This window comes from Chenopodium quinoa, unplaced genomic scaffold (assembly GCF_001683475.1).
Source record: "Chenopodium quinoa cultivar QQ74 unplaced genomic scaffold, ASM168347v1, whole genome shotgun sequence".
Lineage (NCBI taxonomy): Eukaryota > Viridiplantae > Streptophyta > Magnoliopsida > Caryophyllales > Amaranthaceae > Chenopodium > Chenopodium quinoa.
The window spans coordinates 5,564,766-5,584,844 of NW_018745684.1; the positions used below are offsets into that span (position 1 = coordinate 5,564,766).

Here is a 20,079-nt window from a genome sequence, read left to right on the forward strand (position 1 = left end):
AATTAAAACCCTAGGTTTTAGAATTCATAAAATCTGAAAATCATACCAACATTAATAATCTGAAATTTTAACTTTTATAACATCAAAATATAGTTTTGATACTAAAAACATAAACTTTATACTACAAAATCAAAACTCAAACAATTACATGTAGAAATTATACAAAATAGTAAAAATAAAAAGGAGGAAGAAGAGGGCCATGTGGGCCAGCTGCTGGGTCGGTGGTGGGTCGCTGACAGTCGATGGTGGCGACGGCAGCCGGAGTCCGGCGGGGCCGGTGGCGGCAGTTGTTGGGAAATAGTGAGCCATGCTCACGTATGAAAGGAGGGGAAAAAGAAAGAAAGAAAAAAGAAAGGAAAAAGAAAAAAAAAAAAAAGAAAAGGAATAAAAAAAAAATAAGGAGAAAGAAATAAGACTAACCTTTGATGTGGGGAAAATTTTAGGGATTCATGGGATACTTATAGGAGGGAAATTGTAGGGTAAGTAGGGTAGGATTGAGCCTCACGAAAATAATGGGCCAATTAAATAAACAAAATGGGTTAGGCTTTGTTTTTTTTATGATCATGAATTGTAGGATATAGGTTCATAGAAATCCTACTGGAGTAAAATATTTTTCCACCCAAAAATACTTTGAAACTTTTAAAATAAATTTTAAATATTAAAAATAAAATAAAAATTCATTTATAAAATATTTAAAAAATACGGGGGATTACATCGAGTTATTGATTCTCTCTTTCAACTGAAAAATTCCTCGATGCATACTCTATCTCTCTGCACTTCTCCTCCCCTTCCATTTAATTGAACGAATTCACTAAAATCATTTTATAAAATTTAGAGTGTATGCACATGTTTTCCCTTTAAACTTATATTTTAAATTTTTATAAAAAAAATTCTTTAATTGCTAACACTTTTTAAAATGTATACGACGACAACAATAATAATATTCAAAGCAAAAAATTAAATTATATACACATAGTATGTGAAAACTCACCCATATCTATATGATGAATTGAGTTATTCAAATCGAGACATAATAATATCAACACCAGCTGAAAATCAAAATCGAAATAATTGAATCAACCCCAAATTACCTAGGGTGTAATGATTTTCATCGATTTAACTCAAACTTATTTACACACAAAATGAAAATCATCCAAAACAAATTAGCCCCAAAATGGACAATCAAGAATTAACCTAAATATTTTTGCAAATGTAGGATTATTTTACTTGGTATAATATATCCTCATAACCTTTTAATATTTCTTTTTCATAACACGATGACATCTATAAAGTTCACCTTTGATCTTATACTATAATTTGATATGCATTAGTGTATATTATGTATAATAAAAACACTAAAATGAATTAGTAGAAAGATCCACATGATAATATCTTGTAAACTTTACACATTTCCTTAACTTATGCAAACTGTATTTAGTAAAAATAATTTCAATTCAGTAAATAAGTTAAGTTCAACAAAAATAAGTTTAGTTCATCATTTAAAAACAAATATAGTACTTTAGTGAATAAGCAAGAATAGTTTTAATCCGTAAAAAAATAATTTAACCTCAGCAAAAATAATTATAGTTTAATTTCATTTTAATAATTATAATTGCAGGAGGCTCATGGAGTGGCCATCCTCCCCTAAATGGCGAGGGTTCGATCCTCAATTCCTCACCCACCTCCTGTGATAGGAGGGGACCTTTCATATCTCTGATTGTTGTGATATGTAATATATTTCTCTAAAAACTTCTATATTAAAAAATTAATCTTTTAGTTGAATTGATCTTGAATCCATTTAAATTTAAAAATCACAATAACTTGGCTCGATCAAGCATACCTTCAAGCGCGTGTCGTGTTGACGGAAACACAACACACTCTTGAAGGCTACAACCCAAGAGAAAGAAAACCCAATCAGTTGAAAAAACGCGGCTACATATTTTATTTTTGACGGTCGTTGTAATATGATAATTAATCTTAATCTAATTAATTATAACGAGTATGAATCATGAATGTATGATGTTGTACGACTAGCTGTTTCTGTCTCTTCTTTCTCTCTCTTCTCCTCTTCTTTTCTTGGCGCTTTCTCTCAATCTTCTTGAGAGTCGCCAATGGCGACGACAACACAAGGAGGTGTTTTTCCCTTCTCCAATTCTCCATTTTCCATCAATTTCCTTGATTAATTGTGTTATTTTTTTGCTCTACTTTTGGTTATTGATTTCCGTTAATTTTAGGGTTTCTGTGGATGTTATGTGTTTGATTTCGAATTTTTACCTTTTCATGTCGTAATTATCGATGCGATTGATTGAATTGATTAGGGTTTTCGCTTTTAGTTACGATTTTTCTGCAACTTTGCAATTGAGTTGAGTAATTGGGTAGTTTTGGCAAGATTGATTAATTTGGGGTATTGAATATTGATCTTGGTTTTAGGAATTATTCTGTATTGCATGCCAATTTTTTGAGATTAGTGGCTCTTTGGTGTAGAATTGAAGATTTTGCTTGATCTGGATATACCTCCGTATTAGAAATTGAAGAAAAAGAAAGAGAAATTGAGGAAATTAACAAATTACGGCTGCTGTTATAAGGTGTAAAATTGTATTTTTTTTTTTTTGTTTTTTTCTATATTTTGGGATTTTATCGAGTTTTGGACAGCTTGTGCTGAATAACTGCTGATATTAAAATTTACATAATGAAAGTATGTATGGACCATAATTCAGCTTTTGCAAGGTCTTGGGATTGACTCTTGGAGTGACTAAGTTGCTGTTAAATTATCTACCTACTCCATTGCTGGGTTTAATTCAGCAAGGGGAACATTTTTTCCCCTTATTCGAGTTAATACGGTGTAATTTCACTAACGAGGCATATTGTTTCTTTCTGCAGCTAGTGGCCCTCCGCCGAAACCTTGGGAAAGATCTGGATCGTCATCTGGTCCAGCGCCATTTAGACCCCCTTCAGCTGGTACTACAAGTGATGTCGTAGAAGCTTCTGGGACTGCAAAGCCTGGAGAAATCGTTTCAACTTCTGATCGAAATAATACTGTTAACACAAATGCGGTTGGCAGGCCTCTTCCGACAAGGCCTTGGGAGAATAATATCGGAAACAGCAGTTACGGAGGTAGTTGTATTTTTTATTCATTGAGACATATAGGAGTATATCAGAACAAGAGCTTTGTTAGAAGCACTGGAGTTATGATGCTGCTACTATGCTTCTGAACCGTTTGATAAACTGTTATTTGCAGGATACAATTCTGGCATGACGTATAACTCTGGATATGGATCAGGGATGTATAATTCAATTGGTGGGGGATATGGAGGAATGAGCGGGGGTATGTACGGTAGTAGCATGTATAGAGGGGGAATTGGAGGGGGCATTGGTGGAGGATATGGTGGCGGACTTTATGGTTCTGGAATGTATGGTGGAGGAGGGATGTACAATAGTGGCTTGGGAGGAAGCATGGGTGGTTATGGAACGGGAATGGGAATGGGGATGGGTGGTCCCTTCGGACCCCAAGATCCCAATAATCCTCCTCCATCCCCTCCTGGGTTTTGGATTTCTTTTCTTCGTGTGGTAAGTATCAACCTCTTTGCATTTTTTTTTTTATAATTTTAATCTATAGATTTTCTGCATGTATATTAGACTTAATCTTGTGGACATCTGGATGTGACTTAACGGCTTTTTGATGTCATTTGTGGAAGTCATTTGAATTTCTCTATTTGACCTAGTTATTTTTAGTTCTTATTTCTCATTCACTGTGTTTATCAATGCTTAAGTTGTTAGGTTTGATCAATCTGTTAATCATTTCTTTGTGCCCCAGCTTGTTGCTTAGGATGTATATTTGTTTGTGATGCTGTGATCGTAGTGCTTTTTCTTTGGTTCAATTGTGTGCTACCTTGCCTCTCGTTTTTGGATAAGAAGACAGTCCAAATTCAGTTCCATTCTTTCATTGTTGCGCCCTTGCCTTGGCTAATCTCTTGGCTGTTTTTGGTGGGGGGGTGGGGTAGTTTAGTGGTTGCAGCAAACTAATTTTATAGTATAAGATAGTCTTACAGTGAGCTCTTGATAAATTTGAGATTATTATGGAGTCCATGGTGGTTCCCTCACCCTTTGGGATTTTTAAAGTTCAATCCTTGCTCGCTCCTTTGCCATGTTTTGTTGCAACCACTGCAGATCTCGATACAATGCCCCAAGGCTTACATTGAGAATGCTCAAAGCCGAATTCTTCACTGCTCATCTTGTATCCATTGAAGCATTACGTTAGTTCCTTGCTCAATCCAGCCTAGTCCTACCTTATTCTATACCCAACAACCTGAAAAACACGTTAATTGGAACAAAATTTGGATCTTACATAATTAGAAAGGAATCCTAGATAGGCATTTTTTGGCTGTCATATTGAGACATCACTACTCTTGTGCTTTTATCTTGCTTACTCTTGATGGCTGTGTCATATGATACTTCCACTTTTGCTAGTGTTCCAGCTGTTTTGGGGATTTTCCATTATCACTGTATATTTCCAGACCCACTCTTGATGGCTGTGTCATATGATACTTCCACTTTTGCTAGTGTTCCAGCTGTTTTGGGGATTTTCCATTATCACTGTATATTTCCAGACCCAAATTGAGCTCTTGACCAAAGTGCAGTTCTGAAATAGATGTTTAGCTGGAAGTTGGAACTTGTTGTTATCTCAGAAATAAGACTTGATTGCTAATCCACTAGTTTATAAGAATTATATTATCTAACCCCTAGTTGATTGCTAGTTGGCACCCCTTCCATATATGGTTGGTTACTGCACCACAGCACCATATCTGAAGATGTGGTCATAGGTTTATGAAGCAGCTGTCTCCCACCTTCTGACGATAACCTAATGGAAGAGCATTTTGTATCTTCAATAGACAAATCTTCCATTGCTAATTTGCAGTCATTGTCATAGTAATGTGTACTCTTGGTGGAGGCATCTATATCCAATTTTAAATGAGTAGTTTCCATCATTGGTTCAGTTCAAGATTATTGTGTCTTTATATTATGAAGGGTTGTGATGCTGAGAAATCTTTTCACCTAGTTGTTCGTTAATAGGCTTCATACGTTCGAACTATATTCTGGCTCCATGTTCCATTTCTTGAAATCAGACTATTAAACACCCGTTTATTATGTGGTCTGTCTTCTTCATTGGAGTTTCTATTGTTCATTAGTGGAGTTTGACTTCCCATCCATAGCCATGGTGGTACTTGGTTTTCACAGTTGCATCATCACCACATTTTTAGAGCACGATTTTCGCTGAAATGCATTCCAAGTATCCAGGGTATATTTTTAAGCAAAAAGATTTTAAGTTATTTTTTGCTTGAGAGGTTTTAACAAACCTCTCACACCCTTCTTGTATTATTAAGGTTAGAGCTTTTCCTCTTTTCTAGTGTTTCATGGATAGGAGGTTTGCTTCTAGGTAAAAGGCTTAGTCATTATCAATGAGGATATGCGAAATGATGAGAGCCTACTTTGCTACCTTGATGGTATTCTCCCCTCACATTTGCATCACCGTACCTGATAGTACTTATATGCACAAATATGAAAATATATGGTTTTAGTGGATCTCCTTGACAGACCCCACATGGCGGTTGACATGTTGAAAACACAATAATTGCATGGTTGGTTAATATGATTGGGTGATGAATTAATGGGTTACCCTTTGGTGTGGGAGCTTTGAAAGGTCAGCTGGAATGGGCCCGAGTTAAGTTTCCAATGGCCTGATGTTGGCGAGACAATGGACTGAGTTTGGAAGTAAATTTCTATTTTGTCAATTATGCTTCGTTTTTATGTTGGCAATATTTTTCCTTTTCATTCGTAGCATGGGGTGTTTTCCTATACATGGTATTACTCCCTCAAAGGGGTGGAGTTACTTCTTTAATCGTTGGTTGAAATGAGTTGATTAGAGAGAAAAGTGGTGGGGTTAGATGTAGTGGTTGTGAGATTATAGTTGTGGTCTCCACAACTAAAAAAGGATAAGATGAAGTTAAAGGGGTGAACTAAAAAGGAAACAACAACTTTTTGGTGGCAGGGGTTACCCGATTTATTTTGTTAGGGGTTACCCGAGTTATTCAGTTAGGGTTACTCGAGTTACTCGGTTAGGGGTTACTTGAGGGGTTGGGTTCGGACAGGGGTTCACTCGATCAAGGGTTACTTCAGGGGTTACTCGGTCAAGAGTTTCTCGAGTTACTCGGTCAAGGATTACTCGAGGGGTTACTCGAGGGGTTACTCAGTCATGGGTTACTTTAGTTACTCAGTTAGGGGTTACTCGTTAGGAGTTATTTAAAGAGTTCGATCAAGGGTTACTCCAGTAATTCGATCAAGGGTTACTTGTAAAGGTGTCAATTCGGATGTTCGGATCGGGTTTGATGAGATCGAGTCGTATCGGGTCAATTTTTAGAGTTGAGTCATGCTAAATTATTGTGTTCACACAAGTCAAAATCTAAATCGGATATTTTTCGGATCGATTTTGGATTGGGTCGGATTGGATGTGGTTTTGACACCTCTAGTTACTAGAAAGTTCAGTCAGGGGTTTTTCATTCAGGGGTTACTCGAGGGGTTCGGTCATGGATTACTTGAGGGGTTACTAGGTCAGGGGTTACTTAAAAAAAACGAGTAACCCCTGACCGAGTAACTCGAGTAACCCCGGCAACTCGAGTAACCCCTGACTGAGAAACTCGAGTGACCCCTGATCGAGAAACTCGACTAACCCTGACCGAGTAACTCCTGCCGCACGGTACAACAGGCTGCATACAAAAAATTGTGAAAAGAAAAATAGGGCAAGTATTTAGGGACAGAGGAAGTATTAGGTTTCTAGTATTCTTAGGAAAGGGTTTTAATTAATTTTAAAAAATAAATAAATAAATAAATAAATGATCTTTTAGGTAACAGGTTCACACTTCATGATGTAAGATATTTTGCAGAGCTCTTTGAATTTTCTTTCCAGCAAGCTTACGTTTTGAGCTTGTTTGACATTTAACCTGTGGTGGATTGGGCTATCATTTGGATCCATTTGATTCCGAAGTTTAGCAATGTTTTTGTTCACCTCCATTTGAGACCCGACAAAAACACCAAAACCTTAGTGTAGTATCTACAAAGTACAAACGCATCACCCTTGCTTGGGGAAGCAATGTAAGCTTAATCCTTGTCCAGCCCCTCCATGATACCTTCTTTTCCCTCTTCCATTTGTCCCGGTGAATACAATTCTTGGAAGTAGCGTTCTTGACACTTCTAAATGTGTCCATTGTTTGTTTCTTCACCTCTCTCCCTTTTTTCCATGCAAACTTCAATCGTTGGAACCTTTTGCATTCTTGGCACTTGTAAATGTGTCCACTTCAAGTTTCAGCCAATTAAAAGAATCAGTGTCAATGAGCCTATTCCTGTTGTTTTTGTTCCATCATCTTATGATCTTTGCTTCTGTCTTTTCACTTATTGAAATCTTGGACAATCTTGGAATTTAGCTTAAAGCTTTACACTAATATGGGATGATAGTTGGTTGCCTATACTCCCTTCCAGTACTGAGATTACTTGTAATACCTCTTAGGAAAGAGAATGTAATACACGTCAAACATATTGTAAATAATGGATGACAGCTTTATTGAGAGTCCAGTGCAATGCAAACAAGAATACTTTCTGAGATAGTATAAGGCTGTTGTTATTCTTTGGATGCTTATCAGTTTTACTCTTGTAAGTTGTGGAGGGTCCGTTTCTACCTATTGGCAGCTGTAGCCAATCTTTCCTCTACACAATAATTATGTATTAGTTACTTTCAATAGTGTGAAAGTTCTACACTTTATGTACGTTGAAAATAAGCAACTAATGTGGTGTGTCAATACATTATTGGCAAACTAAAGAAAAAGCTATTGTAATGTACCACAAAGTTACATGAGTCTCTTGTTCTCGGTCTTGCCCAGTACATACCCTATTTTATGCTGCATTGCCAGACTGGTGCCTTGTCCAAGTCTCAAACAAACACAAGTTCTCAATCAGTTTCTTGGACATATATAAACATTAATCATCTAAGAGACAGATGTGAACTTTGAAAAGGTTGCAAAGGAAGGGTGACCTTTGAATCATTGTTGAAGTATTCCTTCTTACTGTACTTTTCTTGTATCACCTTTGCTCTCAAAGTTCATTCACTAAGCAAATCGTGGAACTCTTATCTGAAATTTGATTTTTTATTTATCAAGTACATGAGGAATGGAAGAGATTCCTTTTCAAATTATTATTCTTATTGCCAATTTTCCTTTTGCTGGGCGCCTATACGTCATGCTACTTTATTTTACTTTCTTGTAGTGATTGTATCAGTTTTAGTACTCCCTCCGTGCCTTTTCTATGGTTATGTTTCTATTTTGGTCGTTCCCTTTCTTTGGTTATGTTTCTATTTAAAGTAATATTTTTACACCCCCTCATATTTACATAATCCCTAAACAACTATTCTCATTTACCAAAATATTTACATAATCCCAAAGCAATTATCCCATTTAACAAAAATATTTACCTACTCCCAAAGCAAATATTCCTGTGTACCAAGATTTTACCTACTTTCAAAATATATAATCACATTTTACCTACTCCCAAAGCATTTTTCTTAATACCCATGAAAAAAATTCGAACTTATCCTTAGAAAAGTAACTGAGAGAGTACTATGTTTGTCAAGTCCTGAGAGTACAATGTCCTATTGATGGTGAATTTTAAAATATCATTGCTGACTCTTCATATATTTACATTGATGTCAGATGGAAGGAGTGGTAAATTTTTTTGGACGGATATCTCTTCTTGTGGATCAGAACACACAAGCTGTTCATTTTTTCATGTCTGCACTCTTACAGGTATGCAGCTTATTTCACTGCTTTAACCTTTGTAGCTATTCTGATCATAGCATTAGTATTCATCAAAACTTGGGAAAATCAGGCTGTGGACCAAAACAAGTATGATTTGTTTGACATTGTGGACAAAAGAAGAAAGAAAAGGCTGCCTTTCAGTCACTATCTTGTGTTTATGTGATTCAGTGTGTTCAAATTTTAAGCTGTAACGGACGTGTGCACACCTACTTCATCGTACAAATATTAGGGTGTTGGAGACTAGAATGGTTGACCTATACTTTAGTTGCTCACTTAGTCACTTGTGCAAAACTTTTAATTTCTTGTGTTTGATGCATATGAAGTTAGAATTTTGGTTTGTGTGAATTGTGTCACTTCTTTACTTTGGCTGTGCGAGTAGGCTGTCCTGTCTTTTCTGTTTTTTATAGTAGAACCACATCATGAAGTAAAGTTTTTAATGTTCGGCTGACCTATTAGAATATAGCACCTTTTAAAAAAAAGAAAAAAAAAAAATTGTCTCCTGCTGCATATGCGTCCAAAACTCCAAATTTAGAACGTTCTTTTTTCTTCATGTAGTATATTTACTATATTAGTATTTTGATGAGCCATATCATTATTGCAGCTCTTCGACCGAGGTGGTATGCTATATGGCGAATTGGCCAGATTTGTATTTAGAATTTTGGGGCTAAGAAGAAAATCGAATAAGATTGGCCCTGCAGGCCCAAATGGCCTTCCATTGCCAGGACCAGACATGCAGAATGATCAGAGACTCCTAGAGGGACCAAAATCTGCACCTGCTGGCGCATGGGATAACGTATGGGGCAATGATGCTAGAAGATAATGCAGGACTTTTTTTGCTCTATGATCTCAATCTGGACTCTGCAGGATGCTAGAGAGCGACAAAAGCCTCTCTCCTACACAGGGAAATGAGTTAGATTTTGGTACCATTATTTCTGCAATTCTGTATGTCTTGTATAATAGCTTGTTCATTTTCTCTATATCTCATTGATGTATAAAATGTGCTATAAATGCTTTAAGCTACTACTTTGTTTGTGCTATTGTGATTGGCGCTCACTTTGAAGTTCCTACTCTGTAATGGGAGTCTGAAGTATTATGAATAAAGTTGTGTTCTTTGAAAAAAAAAAATGCATATTTAAATATAATAGTTCTACCCTAAGTCCCTAAATTTCCTTTTATTTTTTACTTCTCAACCTAAGCTAAAGTTTTAAAATTAGTAAATCACAAGACCAATTAGTTGATTAAGCTGGTTATAAGTTCTCGTTGGCCTATAGCACTAATCTTAAAAAACAAACAAACAAAAAAAAAAAAAAAACAAAAAAAAAATTTAACTCCAAATATATGTGATTACATGCGATTAGTTAACTCTAAATATATGTGATTACAATACTACATGCGACTAGTGTTGTCAGGTTTTTATTAAGACAATTATTATAGACGGGATTTAATCCTTTGTTTTTTATACTACCTCTAAATCTTTAATTAAGTAAATTAGTTGACATCTATAACACAAGTGTAATAATTTGTTTTATGGCCAGTGTCATCAATTAATTTTTTTTTATTTTTTATTTTTTATTTTTTTTTTTTACAAGGTCATCAATTATTGAATACAGTACTTGTACAATTCAAACAAAGTATACAAAGCCATAGGAATACAGGATACATCTTTTTAATTTGATAATGCTATCTGTTTTTGAAAAGTTTGACTCTTTTTCATGTAAACAATGGCAATACCATTATTTTCACAGATAATGATCAAGATAGAGTGGCAGCTAAGAATAAGATTCTTTAAACCTTAAAACTGTATATATATAAAAATTTCAACTATTGGTAGTTGTATCAATTTTCTAATCTTGTAAAATCAAGATCATTTCAGGTCAAAATCCAACACTCGTCAAACTCAAACTCCCGGTGCCAAGCCGTATACTTGGCACTGGCTATATAGGAAAGAGGGAGAAGTAAACGCTCTCAAGTCTCAACAGGATGGGTTCTATGACATGTAACTAGAACCCACATCATCTAGGGGGCAACCTGGGACTGTTCATTCTTGAGTAATTGATAAAGATATCTCCCAATATAAAGTTTCCATGTTAGCTTCCTCAACTTTCACATTTGCTATTAGTTGCTAAGTCACTATCACAATTTTATGCTTGAATTTACGGAATTCGCGACTAGAAAACAGGGATCCAACCACCTATAAGAATGAGATAGCCTTTCGGATTGAAATGAAGGGCACTTCTTTAAGGACAACCTGTCCCTCAAACATTCTCCACATCCAACAGCTAACTTGTTGATTCCTGTCATTCCATTATTAACTCATCTCACCTAAAGCAGACTAGATAAGTCAAACCCAGCTGTATTAAGGAAAGAAAAAGAAATAATAGAAAATTCGTGGAAAAAACAGCAGCTACTATACATGAAAAAGTATTATCTAACAATATACATCAAATCCTAGCAACAAACTACACTCCCCATATGCCCTTCTCGACCAGATACAACTCGCCTACATTCCTCCCTCTCGCAACAAAATATACTCAGTACAAAATTACACTGATTACAAAAACTAGAAAAATGGGTATACTGAGCTCCCATCCACCACGATGATAACCTGCAATATACCGTAGCACATGCATGTCAGCCAATTAGCATATAAGATTAGAAGGCTAGTAAAGTATAGCTCAAATTTCAGGCAATGGATCAGAAGCCTTAATTGACTTCAGACAAAAAAGACAAGATAGCACAATAAATAAAACAATAATCACAAACAATACTCCCAGTCAGTTTCCAATTTCTTCCGTGTATAGAGTTTTAAATTAAACTAGTACTCCGTATTAGGACGCTTGAATATAAATTTAAACTGAACTTCAGTGAATGGTCATACTTACAGCTTGGTGGAACCCAAGACTTTGAAATGACTATTCTCCACACCCCCACCCCCCTCCGCTTTCTTTTCCCGGTATCAAGGTTGTTACTACCATTTTCAAAATTTCAACTTGGTTTTATAAAATAACGACTTGGACAATCGGCTAATAATAAAAAAAATCACTAATACATTACTCTATTGATAGATCTAATAAAATACTCGTGAATTATTTGCTACATTTTAAAAAACCAAATTGCACAACAAACCAAATTGCACAACTGTGGATGTGCAAATTGTTTGTTGCTTTTGTGATTTGGTTAAAGTGGTTGCTAAAACTATACCACACAAAATTTGAACATAGGCTCAGCATTGCAATAACAACATGCCATTACTATGTGTAAGCCTATCATTTTCAACACCAATTGCAGTGTCATTGGAGTTCGTACAAACTGGAAACATTCCATAGGCAGTGATATGCAACTATCATAACAAGAAATGAAAATTTTAATTTATATTCTCCAAACAAACATTAGCATTTGACTTTCTCTTAGATAAGGGCATAGTTAGTAATTCTTAGTAATTTAACTTCACAAACAAAACACTCTTTACTAGTTAAGGGCTTTGGACAGAAATGTGTAAACTAACAGTCCAAAAAAAAAATGTAAACACTATCAATAAAGCTGCAATATTAACGGGGTTATACTGTTGTAGACATACCGTGACTTCCTGAATGCTTTGACTTTGGAAGAGCTGGTAATGACATTTCTGCATCGACAGCACAAAATTAATCAGGTGATATTGTCATATATACGCAGTAGTAGTGAGCCCAACAAAAAAAAAAATAAAAAAAAAAGGAGCACACTTCAGATAAATAGGGACATCTAATTACTAGCTCTACCATTTCCGGATAATACATCCCAAATAAAGTTGAAAGTATGTGGTATACTTTGATTTGCTTATATGTTTCATGACACAGATCAAGTAAATGGTATTGTGAAAATCTTAAAATGCATGTTGTTATGGCATGTTTTGGGTGGGATATGGTAGATTAAGTTTTCCCCATCTATCAGTACTAATGCCCATTGCCAAAAAAAGCCTCTGGATGAAGGATAGAGCACTTATCTGACCCTCGCAAAAAGAGAGGGAAGGATGACAAATAATTGGTAACCCATATACAAGTTACAGTAACAAACAAAACTAGAACTATAGAGTATTTTTTTCCGAGTTACCTGGAGCACACAGGGAATAGGACGACATAGAAGACGATGAAGGCCAGGGAGCTCCGATATTGTCATTTAAGTCACAAGTGAAACTATAGCCTGTTACATTGTCATACACAATATCTGCTGGCTGACTTCGAAGTAGACAACCTGCATTTCCAGAAGAGTGAGAATCAGGTGTCAACAGAACAGAAGAGGAGGGGGGGGGGGGCAAAAAAAAAGAGCAAAGTCAAAGCGCAATATAACAGGGTCAGATAAACCGTTTCTGACAAAAGGGGGCCAAAAAAAAAGCATAAGCTTCAATAATTTATTAATGGAGCTCAATGAAAATCCATTGGGAAAATTCATAGACATTGTAATCAACAAATATTATCATTAAATTACACATATCTCAGAGAAGAAAAAGTGCAGACCTTGCTGTCCATATGCTGTTACTGCGTCCAAAAACAGATCCATGCAAGGAAAAATTATAAAGTCAGACAGATATAATAAGAAGCAATACAGCAAAATAAACCAAAAATAGAGTTATCTTTGTACCTTGGATTGAAAAATCTTTCAAGTACACATCACAAAGTTCATAAACATTTGCCATAACTCCGGCCTTCTGTAACATTGATGCAAACATAGTTGAACAAATGATTGCTTGCTTATTTGTAATCAACATTTGCTTCTGAACCCCATTAATATAGCTATTTAATGAGCTGCAACAGGAAGGACCAGGAGCAGCTGTGTTACGGCATTGCTCAACTACTTCTAACGGATGTCTGAACTGCAACGGACAAACTGCATAAGGAAATCACTTATTAGAGGTTAAATAATTCAATGAGGCAAGAATTTGTATCTCTCAAAAGATCAATAACCCAGTTTGTTTAGTCGCCAAACTAAAATCTCAAGTCAAAACAATAACAATGACCTTTCGACCACAACTCTTTGTTGATCTGATGCCATAAAAGTTAATAATTAATGGCATGTAATCTATGTATATATTTGCTCATATCCTAATTTGCCTCCAGCTGCTCAGCAGGCATCACTAATCAGTCATCAATTTCAATATGCAAGTACCTGAAATACAATCATGTCTCTATAGTGACATGGGGAAGAGCTAAATCAAGGACAGGCATTATTTGCTACTCTATACTGTCACATGAAAATAATAAAGCCCTAAACTAATATATCAGCAAATTCAAAAAGTTGTTACTCCTATGGATTCATATTATTTGAATTTACAGCATGCATAAGTTGCTAACCTTGAAAAATGAGATCATAAAACAGGCAGCAAAATCAGAGAGAATATTATTGATAGATGAACTAAAATTGTTATGATGGTGATTCAGCTTGAAGCCAATATAACATGTCAGTAAGAACAAAAAAAAAAAAAGGTTCTTGGAATCCCTATTAAAATCAGGTAAACATGAACAAGAAGAAAATTGGGAAGAAAGGAGCTTTCAAGACAATCTAAATTAACGCTGAGAAAACCTTTGCCTTCAATTAACACTGGGAAAGTGGCAACAGATGGATGTTCAGAGCACTTCTATTCCTCTGAACCCCTATTCCTTTTTGCAAATAATCAATATTATCCTAAGGGACGATAATGGAGATTTTTTTTTTCTTCTCAGTATTACCTTGATAAAATGCCAAACAAACAAAAAGAGACCCATCTAGTATAAAGACATTTTAACAAAAATGAGCAAAAGAAGGCATAAAGCAGACTCAAGATACTACATCTAATGGCAGTATTAAGCACAACACATCAGTAATACAAACATCAAATACTGTACCTTTATTGACTTTACAACTAGAAACTATCCTGAAAGCAGTATTTGCAGCATCTGCTGAGAGTTTCCTTGAAAGCCATGAAAAGACAACTCCTCTACAATCATTAAGTGTGTCAATATTTATAGCTCCACCTGCCGCATTTTTTCCATCACTGGCTGCTAGTTGTCCTGAGAGCTGAAGTGCAGAATCTGTAATCGCGGGTTGGCAAACAGGTCTACAGCACTCCTTTAGAAGGTCAACAGTGCTGCAGGAATCTAACAACAGACTTGTGTTCACAATTTTTTCAAATGAATTTACATCTTTCACAGGACAGGATCCCCCCGTAATATTTGATGGTTTAACAGAACAAAGCCGTGAAATGGAGCTATTTGCCCCTTTGCTAGCAAGAATGCTAATAATGTCTGAGAAACAATCATCAGCAGTAGCATCTTGAAAAACCAACTTATCGGAAATTGTGCTGTGGTAACCCTGGAAAATACGGAGCAGACTACTAAATTGGGGACAGCATATAACATTTCCAACATAGGATGCTAACGGTTGAGAACAATCAAGAGCAGTTCTCTCAATGACGTCTGATATGGCAGAGAAGTTTACAGGACATTTCCCTGTCAATACAGGCGTGTATATCATTGGAAATCTAGGATACATTGGAGAATTAGATTCATCGGGAATTGGATCGTGAGGAATGACAGATGGTGATATCTGAATTGGTTGAAAAGCCCCTGTGGTCGGCAACTTATCAAGCTTATGATGAGAAGGAAGATGATACTGTTCAGCTAGCACTTTCAAAAACACCACATCTTCGAATGTGGAAAACCAGATAGTAAATAGCAAGAACCTCTGGCATAAAGTACCTGCTATGAAAAATAAGAATGCATTGACAGGAGATGATGATGTAGCGGGATGAAATATACAGAGACATGCATATTCAGAACAAGAAGCTATAATATACAAAGCAGAACAACAACATAAGCTATGTAAAATCTAGCAACAACAAGCAGGCTAGCAACAATCTTTGTAAGCTAAGATATGGATCCTCAACAAGGATTTTCACAAAACGAAAATAGCAATACACGTATTTGATGAATAGTCTCCACTCACTGTCTTGCAAAATCATCAACCAATTTTAAGACATCATCTACAACAATTTCCACATAGTCTACAGTAAGAAACATAAACAACAAGATCAAAAGCTCAAGCAAAGCATTATATCATTAATACGGACTTGAGAAGTTAGACACTTCTATGATTTGAATGGCAGCAAAATATAGACAAATCATGATCACCACAGGTAAAACATAAAACAGCTACAGCAAAATCAGAAAGATCTCTTTACCCTTGAGAAGATCCACCGTCCTTCTACAGTCCATAGTGCCACTAACCATTAGGCAACATCGAGATCCTCGAAGACACCCCCTCAAGATATAAATTCGACGGTCCAATGACTTATCCGAGCCATAAGACAAAGCCTGTCCATAGTAGAACAATGAAGTTGAGGTTTGGCTAGTACATGAACTTTAAAATTACAGAAACACAATCCAAACCACAAACATACCAAATTAAACCATTATATATCGTTACTTGGTTGGTCAAATATCAATCAAGTAAATAAATTACATTTTTTTTTTAACCAACACCTAATCTGACATAAACTGGGCATGGTAAAATTTACAATTCAAACTTTAAATCACTAGTTCAGCTCAAGGACTAAGCAAATTAACTTCTGAAACTGATAAATTTTACCATTTCCCCAGATAAGAAAAAAAACAAAAACAAAAAAGACCCTTTTTTATTAAACCAACAAGATTACCCAGAATATCAAATCAAATCCAAATCAAGAATTTCCCCAAACTAAGAAAATCACAAAAACCCAGGAAAAAAAATAAAAAATCCTGTGCAACATCTAAAACAAGATATAAAAATAAAAACAGCAAAAAATATAAAAATCTAATTGAAGAAGAGCTGAATATTGCATTGAACATAGAGAAACATACCTCAAATGAGAAAAGGCAACAAACCCAGAAAAAGGGAAGAGTAAATGTGAATGATGATTTGTTAACGGCTGATTCCAGAAGATTCCTCTGTCAATGCAAACTTTTCCTTTTAATTTTAATATAATATCTATATAAGGTAAAAAGGGAAGTTCTTTATTTTTAGGGTTTTACCCAAAAAAAAACCCAAATTGATTTCTTGATTTCACAATCAACCCAGAAACCAAAAATTTTGCTACAAATCTATGAACCCTAAAAAATTCTAGTCATAATAATTGGCGGGTAAGAGAGAGAAAGTGTTATTATCAGTAGTAGCAGTCTCTGTAGTAGAGTAGTGCTTGCCTTTTTCTCTCTCTAGAAAGATAGTTTTGTGGGGAAGAGAGAGAAAGTTTACTTTCCTCTTTTAGAGAGAAAAACTAAAAAAGGGTACCCCAAATGTTTTGGTAATAGTATCCCAAATCTTTTGGGTCATTTGATTAAGGTTATTGAAACCTGGTTTTTGGGGTTGGATTAGGGAAGATGATGAGATTGTGAGCCATTGGATTCTGGCATTTGTTGGTCCAAATTTTACTGCTGAAAGTGAGGCCATTAAGATAAAACAACTTGATTTCTTTAACAGCAGGTTACATTATGTGATGTTGGATTATAATAGGTTTTAAATCACTTTTCTTTTTTTTTTTGGGAGCATAACAATTCTTCATGGTTTTGTAAAAATCTATAATGTTAACTTGTACAAGTAATTGTGATACCTTAATTAATTGGATGGATGGATGCTAATTAAGTATTTAAGTGTTACAAGTAATTAGTTTGTTGATATCGTTAATTGTGCGAGTAGTACCTTCTAGATCTTTAAAGTCCCTGTTATATTTTATTGTCCGGCTATATTGTCACGTTTCGCTTTGGGAACTTGATATCAGCAACAAGATTTGATTTTATGTTTTTATGAAGTAATGAGAGACTTGATTTTGGATAATCATAGTTACTTTTTTACCCGTACGCATCAAGAAAAAGTTTGTTTTCACCAAAAAGATTGCAACCAGATGTTACAAAGCTAATGAATTACTTTTCATATGTACTTTATGGTGTATCCTCTTCATCTTATTTTTCTATGTATGATATTATCTGGGGCTATTTAAATCTATTTGAACTTTGAGCGTGTATGAGATTATTAGAATTTATTAAGTCTAAGCTTATTTTATTTGAACTGTTTTGAATTAAATAGGCTAAAATCAGCTTCATTTAATTTGATAAGTTGCCTAGAGGTATGTGATATCACATTTGCCTTATACAAGTTGTGCTTAATTGCTCATTATCCGCTAAGTAAAATTGATGCCTCCAAAGGAAAATTCCTACAATGCAACACACTTTCTTTGGAGGCTAATATTCTTATACATAACAAATAAAAAAAATAATAAAAAAAAAAAAACTTTTCCTTTGGAGGTAACACACTTTCCTGCACACTATTTGAGTAAATAAATAATTAGAAAAAGGTAAACCACTTAACAATTTGGACAATTTAACCTATAATTTTAAAATGTACCAATTTAACACTTTATTCTTAATGGTGATAAAATTATTTCACGAAATTTATCCTTTTACCTAATACGGAGTGTAATACTTCGTATCATCTTTACAGTGCATGTCAAATTAGTGTGCTGCAAGTATATTAACACGGAGGAAGAATTTTGCAAGAATCATGTTACCACTTATGCAAAAAACTGAATCACAAAATGCAAAATACAAGTTACAAACATATACCCTTGAATAGGAACTTAGAAGGCCTTGCATGAAGATGTAAGACTTGTAGAAAGAGCAACAAAGAACGACAATAAAAAGAACACGCAAATTTAAATTACATTTTTTGACTTAAAAAATGTTACCAGTATTCAATGGCATTTAAATTGATTTTATATAAAAAACAAAAATCTTGCCCAAAAAACGAGTCCAAACATAAAATCATGCCCCAAAATAACAAATAATGTCACTTAGACTTTTGTGATGGGCCACCACTCTAAAGAGTGTATAGATCACAACATACTCTAACAAAAGGAGAGAAATCTTTCTCATCAATTAATTTTTTTTTTAATTTTTTTTTTTATAGAATTTTCTCATTGATTTATTATTAATATTGAATGATGAACTTGATCCTCGTCGCTTCAAACCGCAACAACATATCACTTGAGCCACCCACATATAACACAAGTGACATGTCTTTAACACGTTCGCCCAACATTTGCACAACATATCTCCCTCCTTAACACCATGACACGATCTCTTCAACGTTGTAGCTCGTTGTTGCTTCACTATCCCTTACACTTTGTCCCCATCGATCGCTTAAAATGCTCTCTTGAATAATGTTTTATCATGTAGCAATTATGAGCATAACATGTAGTATCGTCGAGAGAGAGGTGCTCCCCCACCACGCTCGCTTGCCTACCTACATAGTTAGCGCACCATCCACGCTAGTTTGAAGTGCCCCTCACCAAAGCATTCCCAATGTCACACCAGACAACAATTACTTGCATCAAACCAGGGTGTAATGGGTTCCTCTACATCACAATTTAGTTGGCGGCCTTCCTAATGGTGAATGGAACCTTGTCCCCTAGAACGATGTTGATGTGACTTTGATACCATTTCTCGTAGGGCAAGTGTCAATCGCAAGCAATTCCCGAATTATGAACGCTTGATTTAAAGTAGCCTTTTCATTTCATATGCACAACAAGTATTAAATGTAGTTATATGCTAGAAAATAACACCTAATGACGCAAATTTGCACCAAAACGCATGCATAAATATACTACACATACAAGTGATGTCTTATATAGCCGCTAGAGCATCAAGGAAACTATCACCACAAGACTCCTTGCTTACGCTCAACATTGTTGCACACGCCTTGTTATGAGAAGTTGAAAACGATGATGTTGAATGAATACAAGCAAGAGTGATAGTGATAGTATATTAAATCGAACTACAGGAAACCAATATCTAACAATTCTAGTAGAGTGAAATTCAAATAAAATATGTTTCTTAAATTTATCTCTTTAAATTTTGTTTTATTATAACATTTCAACGTTACATATCAACTTAGAACACCTACGCTAAATGATCTATTTTACAAATTACAAAATCTTTCATAATAGTAGCAGTATGCCGATATAGTATGTAACATTGTCGAACAACTTTATACTACAACGTACGCCATACCTCATATAAAAAATTAAATTGACTAATTGACAACAATTTTTTCTTGTAAAAACTAATTAAAGGAAAGAAAAAATACACCACTACACCTGTATCATTGTTGGAAGTTGTAATTACACCTAAACAAGATGATTTAGGGGGTGTTTGGTAAATGGGAATTGAGGGTGGGAATG

The 20,079-nt window shown here is 35.1% G+C and overlaps 2 protein-coding genes across 5 annotated transcripts; one reads left to right on the top strand and one right to left on the bottom strand.

Moving 5' to 3' along the window:
• The first annotated feature begins 1,975 nt into the window (after positions 1 to 1,975).
• Positions 1,976 to 9,987, top strand: LOC110717683 (peroxisomal membrane protein 13-like). 2 transcript variants are annotated; one of them, XM_021896446.1, is made up of 5 exons: positions 1,976 to 2,133; positions 2,881 to 3,117; positions 3,239 to 3,567; positions 8,754 to 8,846; positions 9,460 to 9,987. In XM_021896446.1, exons 1-5 carry the CDS (start codon positions 2,112 to 2,114, stop codon positions 9,676 to 9,678), a joined length of 900 nt encoding a protein of 299 aa, XP_021752138.1. In that variant the 5' UTR covers positions 1,976 to 2,111; the 3' UTR covers positions 9,679 to 9,987. The 2 variants fall into 2 exon arrangements, with proteins under 2 accessions (XP_021752138.1, XP_021752139.1); XM_021896447.1 differs by having other exon boundaries at positions 2,881 to 3,114.
• A 1,208-nt stretch (positions 9,988 to 11,195) lies between these two features.
• On the bottom strand, positions 11,196 to 17,516 carry LOC110717682 (uncharacterized GPI-anchored protein At1g61900-like). 3 transcript variants are annotated; one of them, XM_021896445.1, is made up of 8 exons: positions 16,709 to 17,516; positions 16,051 to 16,183; positions 14,717 to 15,571; positions 13,476 to 13,721; positions 13,352 to 13,366; positions 12,948 to 13,088; positions 12,436 to 12,483; positions 11,196 to 11,463 (listed from the first exon to the last, which is right to left on the bottom strand). In XM_021896445.1, exons 2-8 carry the CDS (start codon positions 16,097 to 16,099, stop codon positions 11,390 to 11,392), a joined length of 1,428 nt encoding a protein of 475 aa, XP_021752137.1. In that variant the 5' UTR covers positions 16,100 to 16,183; positions 16,709 to 17,516; the 3' UTR covers positions 11,196 to 11,389. The 3 variants fall into 3 exon arrangements, with proteins under 3 accessions (XP_021752137.1, XP_021752135.1, XP_021752136.1); XM_021896443.1 differs by having other exon boundaries at positions 13,352 to 13,372; positions 16,709 to 17,511; XM_021896444.1 differs by having other exon boundaries at positions 13,352 to 13,372; positions 14,717 to 15,568; positions 16,709 to 17,507.
• Between the last annotated feature and the right edge of the window lie 2,563 nt (positions 17,517 to 20,079).

Bases quoted from the DNA above. Each gene is read 5' to 3' on its own strand.
- LOC110717683 (XM_021896446.1), top strand. From the start codon at position 2,112: ATGGCGACGACAACACAAGGAG. The intron at 2,134-2,880 runs GTGTTTTTCCCT...TTCTTTCTGCAG, and splicing joins GGCGACGACAACACAAGGAG to CTAGTGGCCCTCCGCCGAAA. The intron at 3,118-3,238 runs GTTGTATTTTTT...TGTTATTTGCAG, and splicing joins AAACAGCAGTTACGGAGGTA to GATACAATTCTGGCATGACG.
- LOC110717682 (XM_021896443.1), bottom strand. From the start codon at position 16,099: ATGGTTAGTGGCACTATGGACTGTAGAAGGACGGTGGATCTTCTCAAG. The intron at 13,722-14,716 runs GTACAGTATTTG...TTCCTTATGCAG, and splicing joins TAGTTGTAAAGTCAATAAAG to TTTGTCCGTTGCAGTTCAGA. The intron at 12,484-12,947 runs GTAACTCGGAAA...CTGTCGATGCAG, and splicing joins CTATTCCCTGTGTGCTCCAG to AAATGTCATTACCAGCTCTT.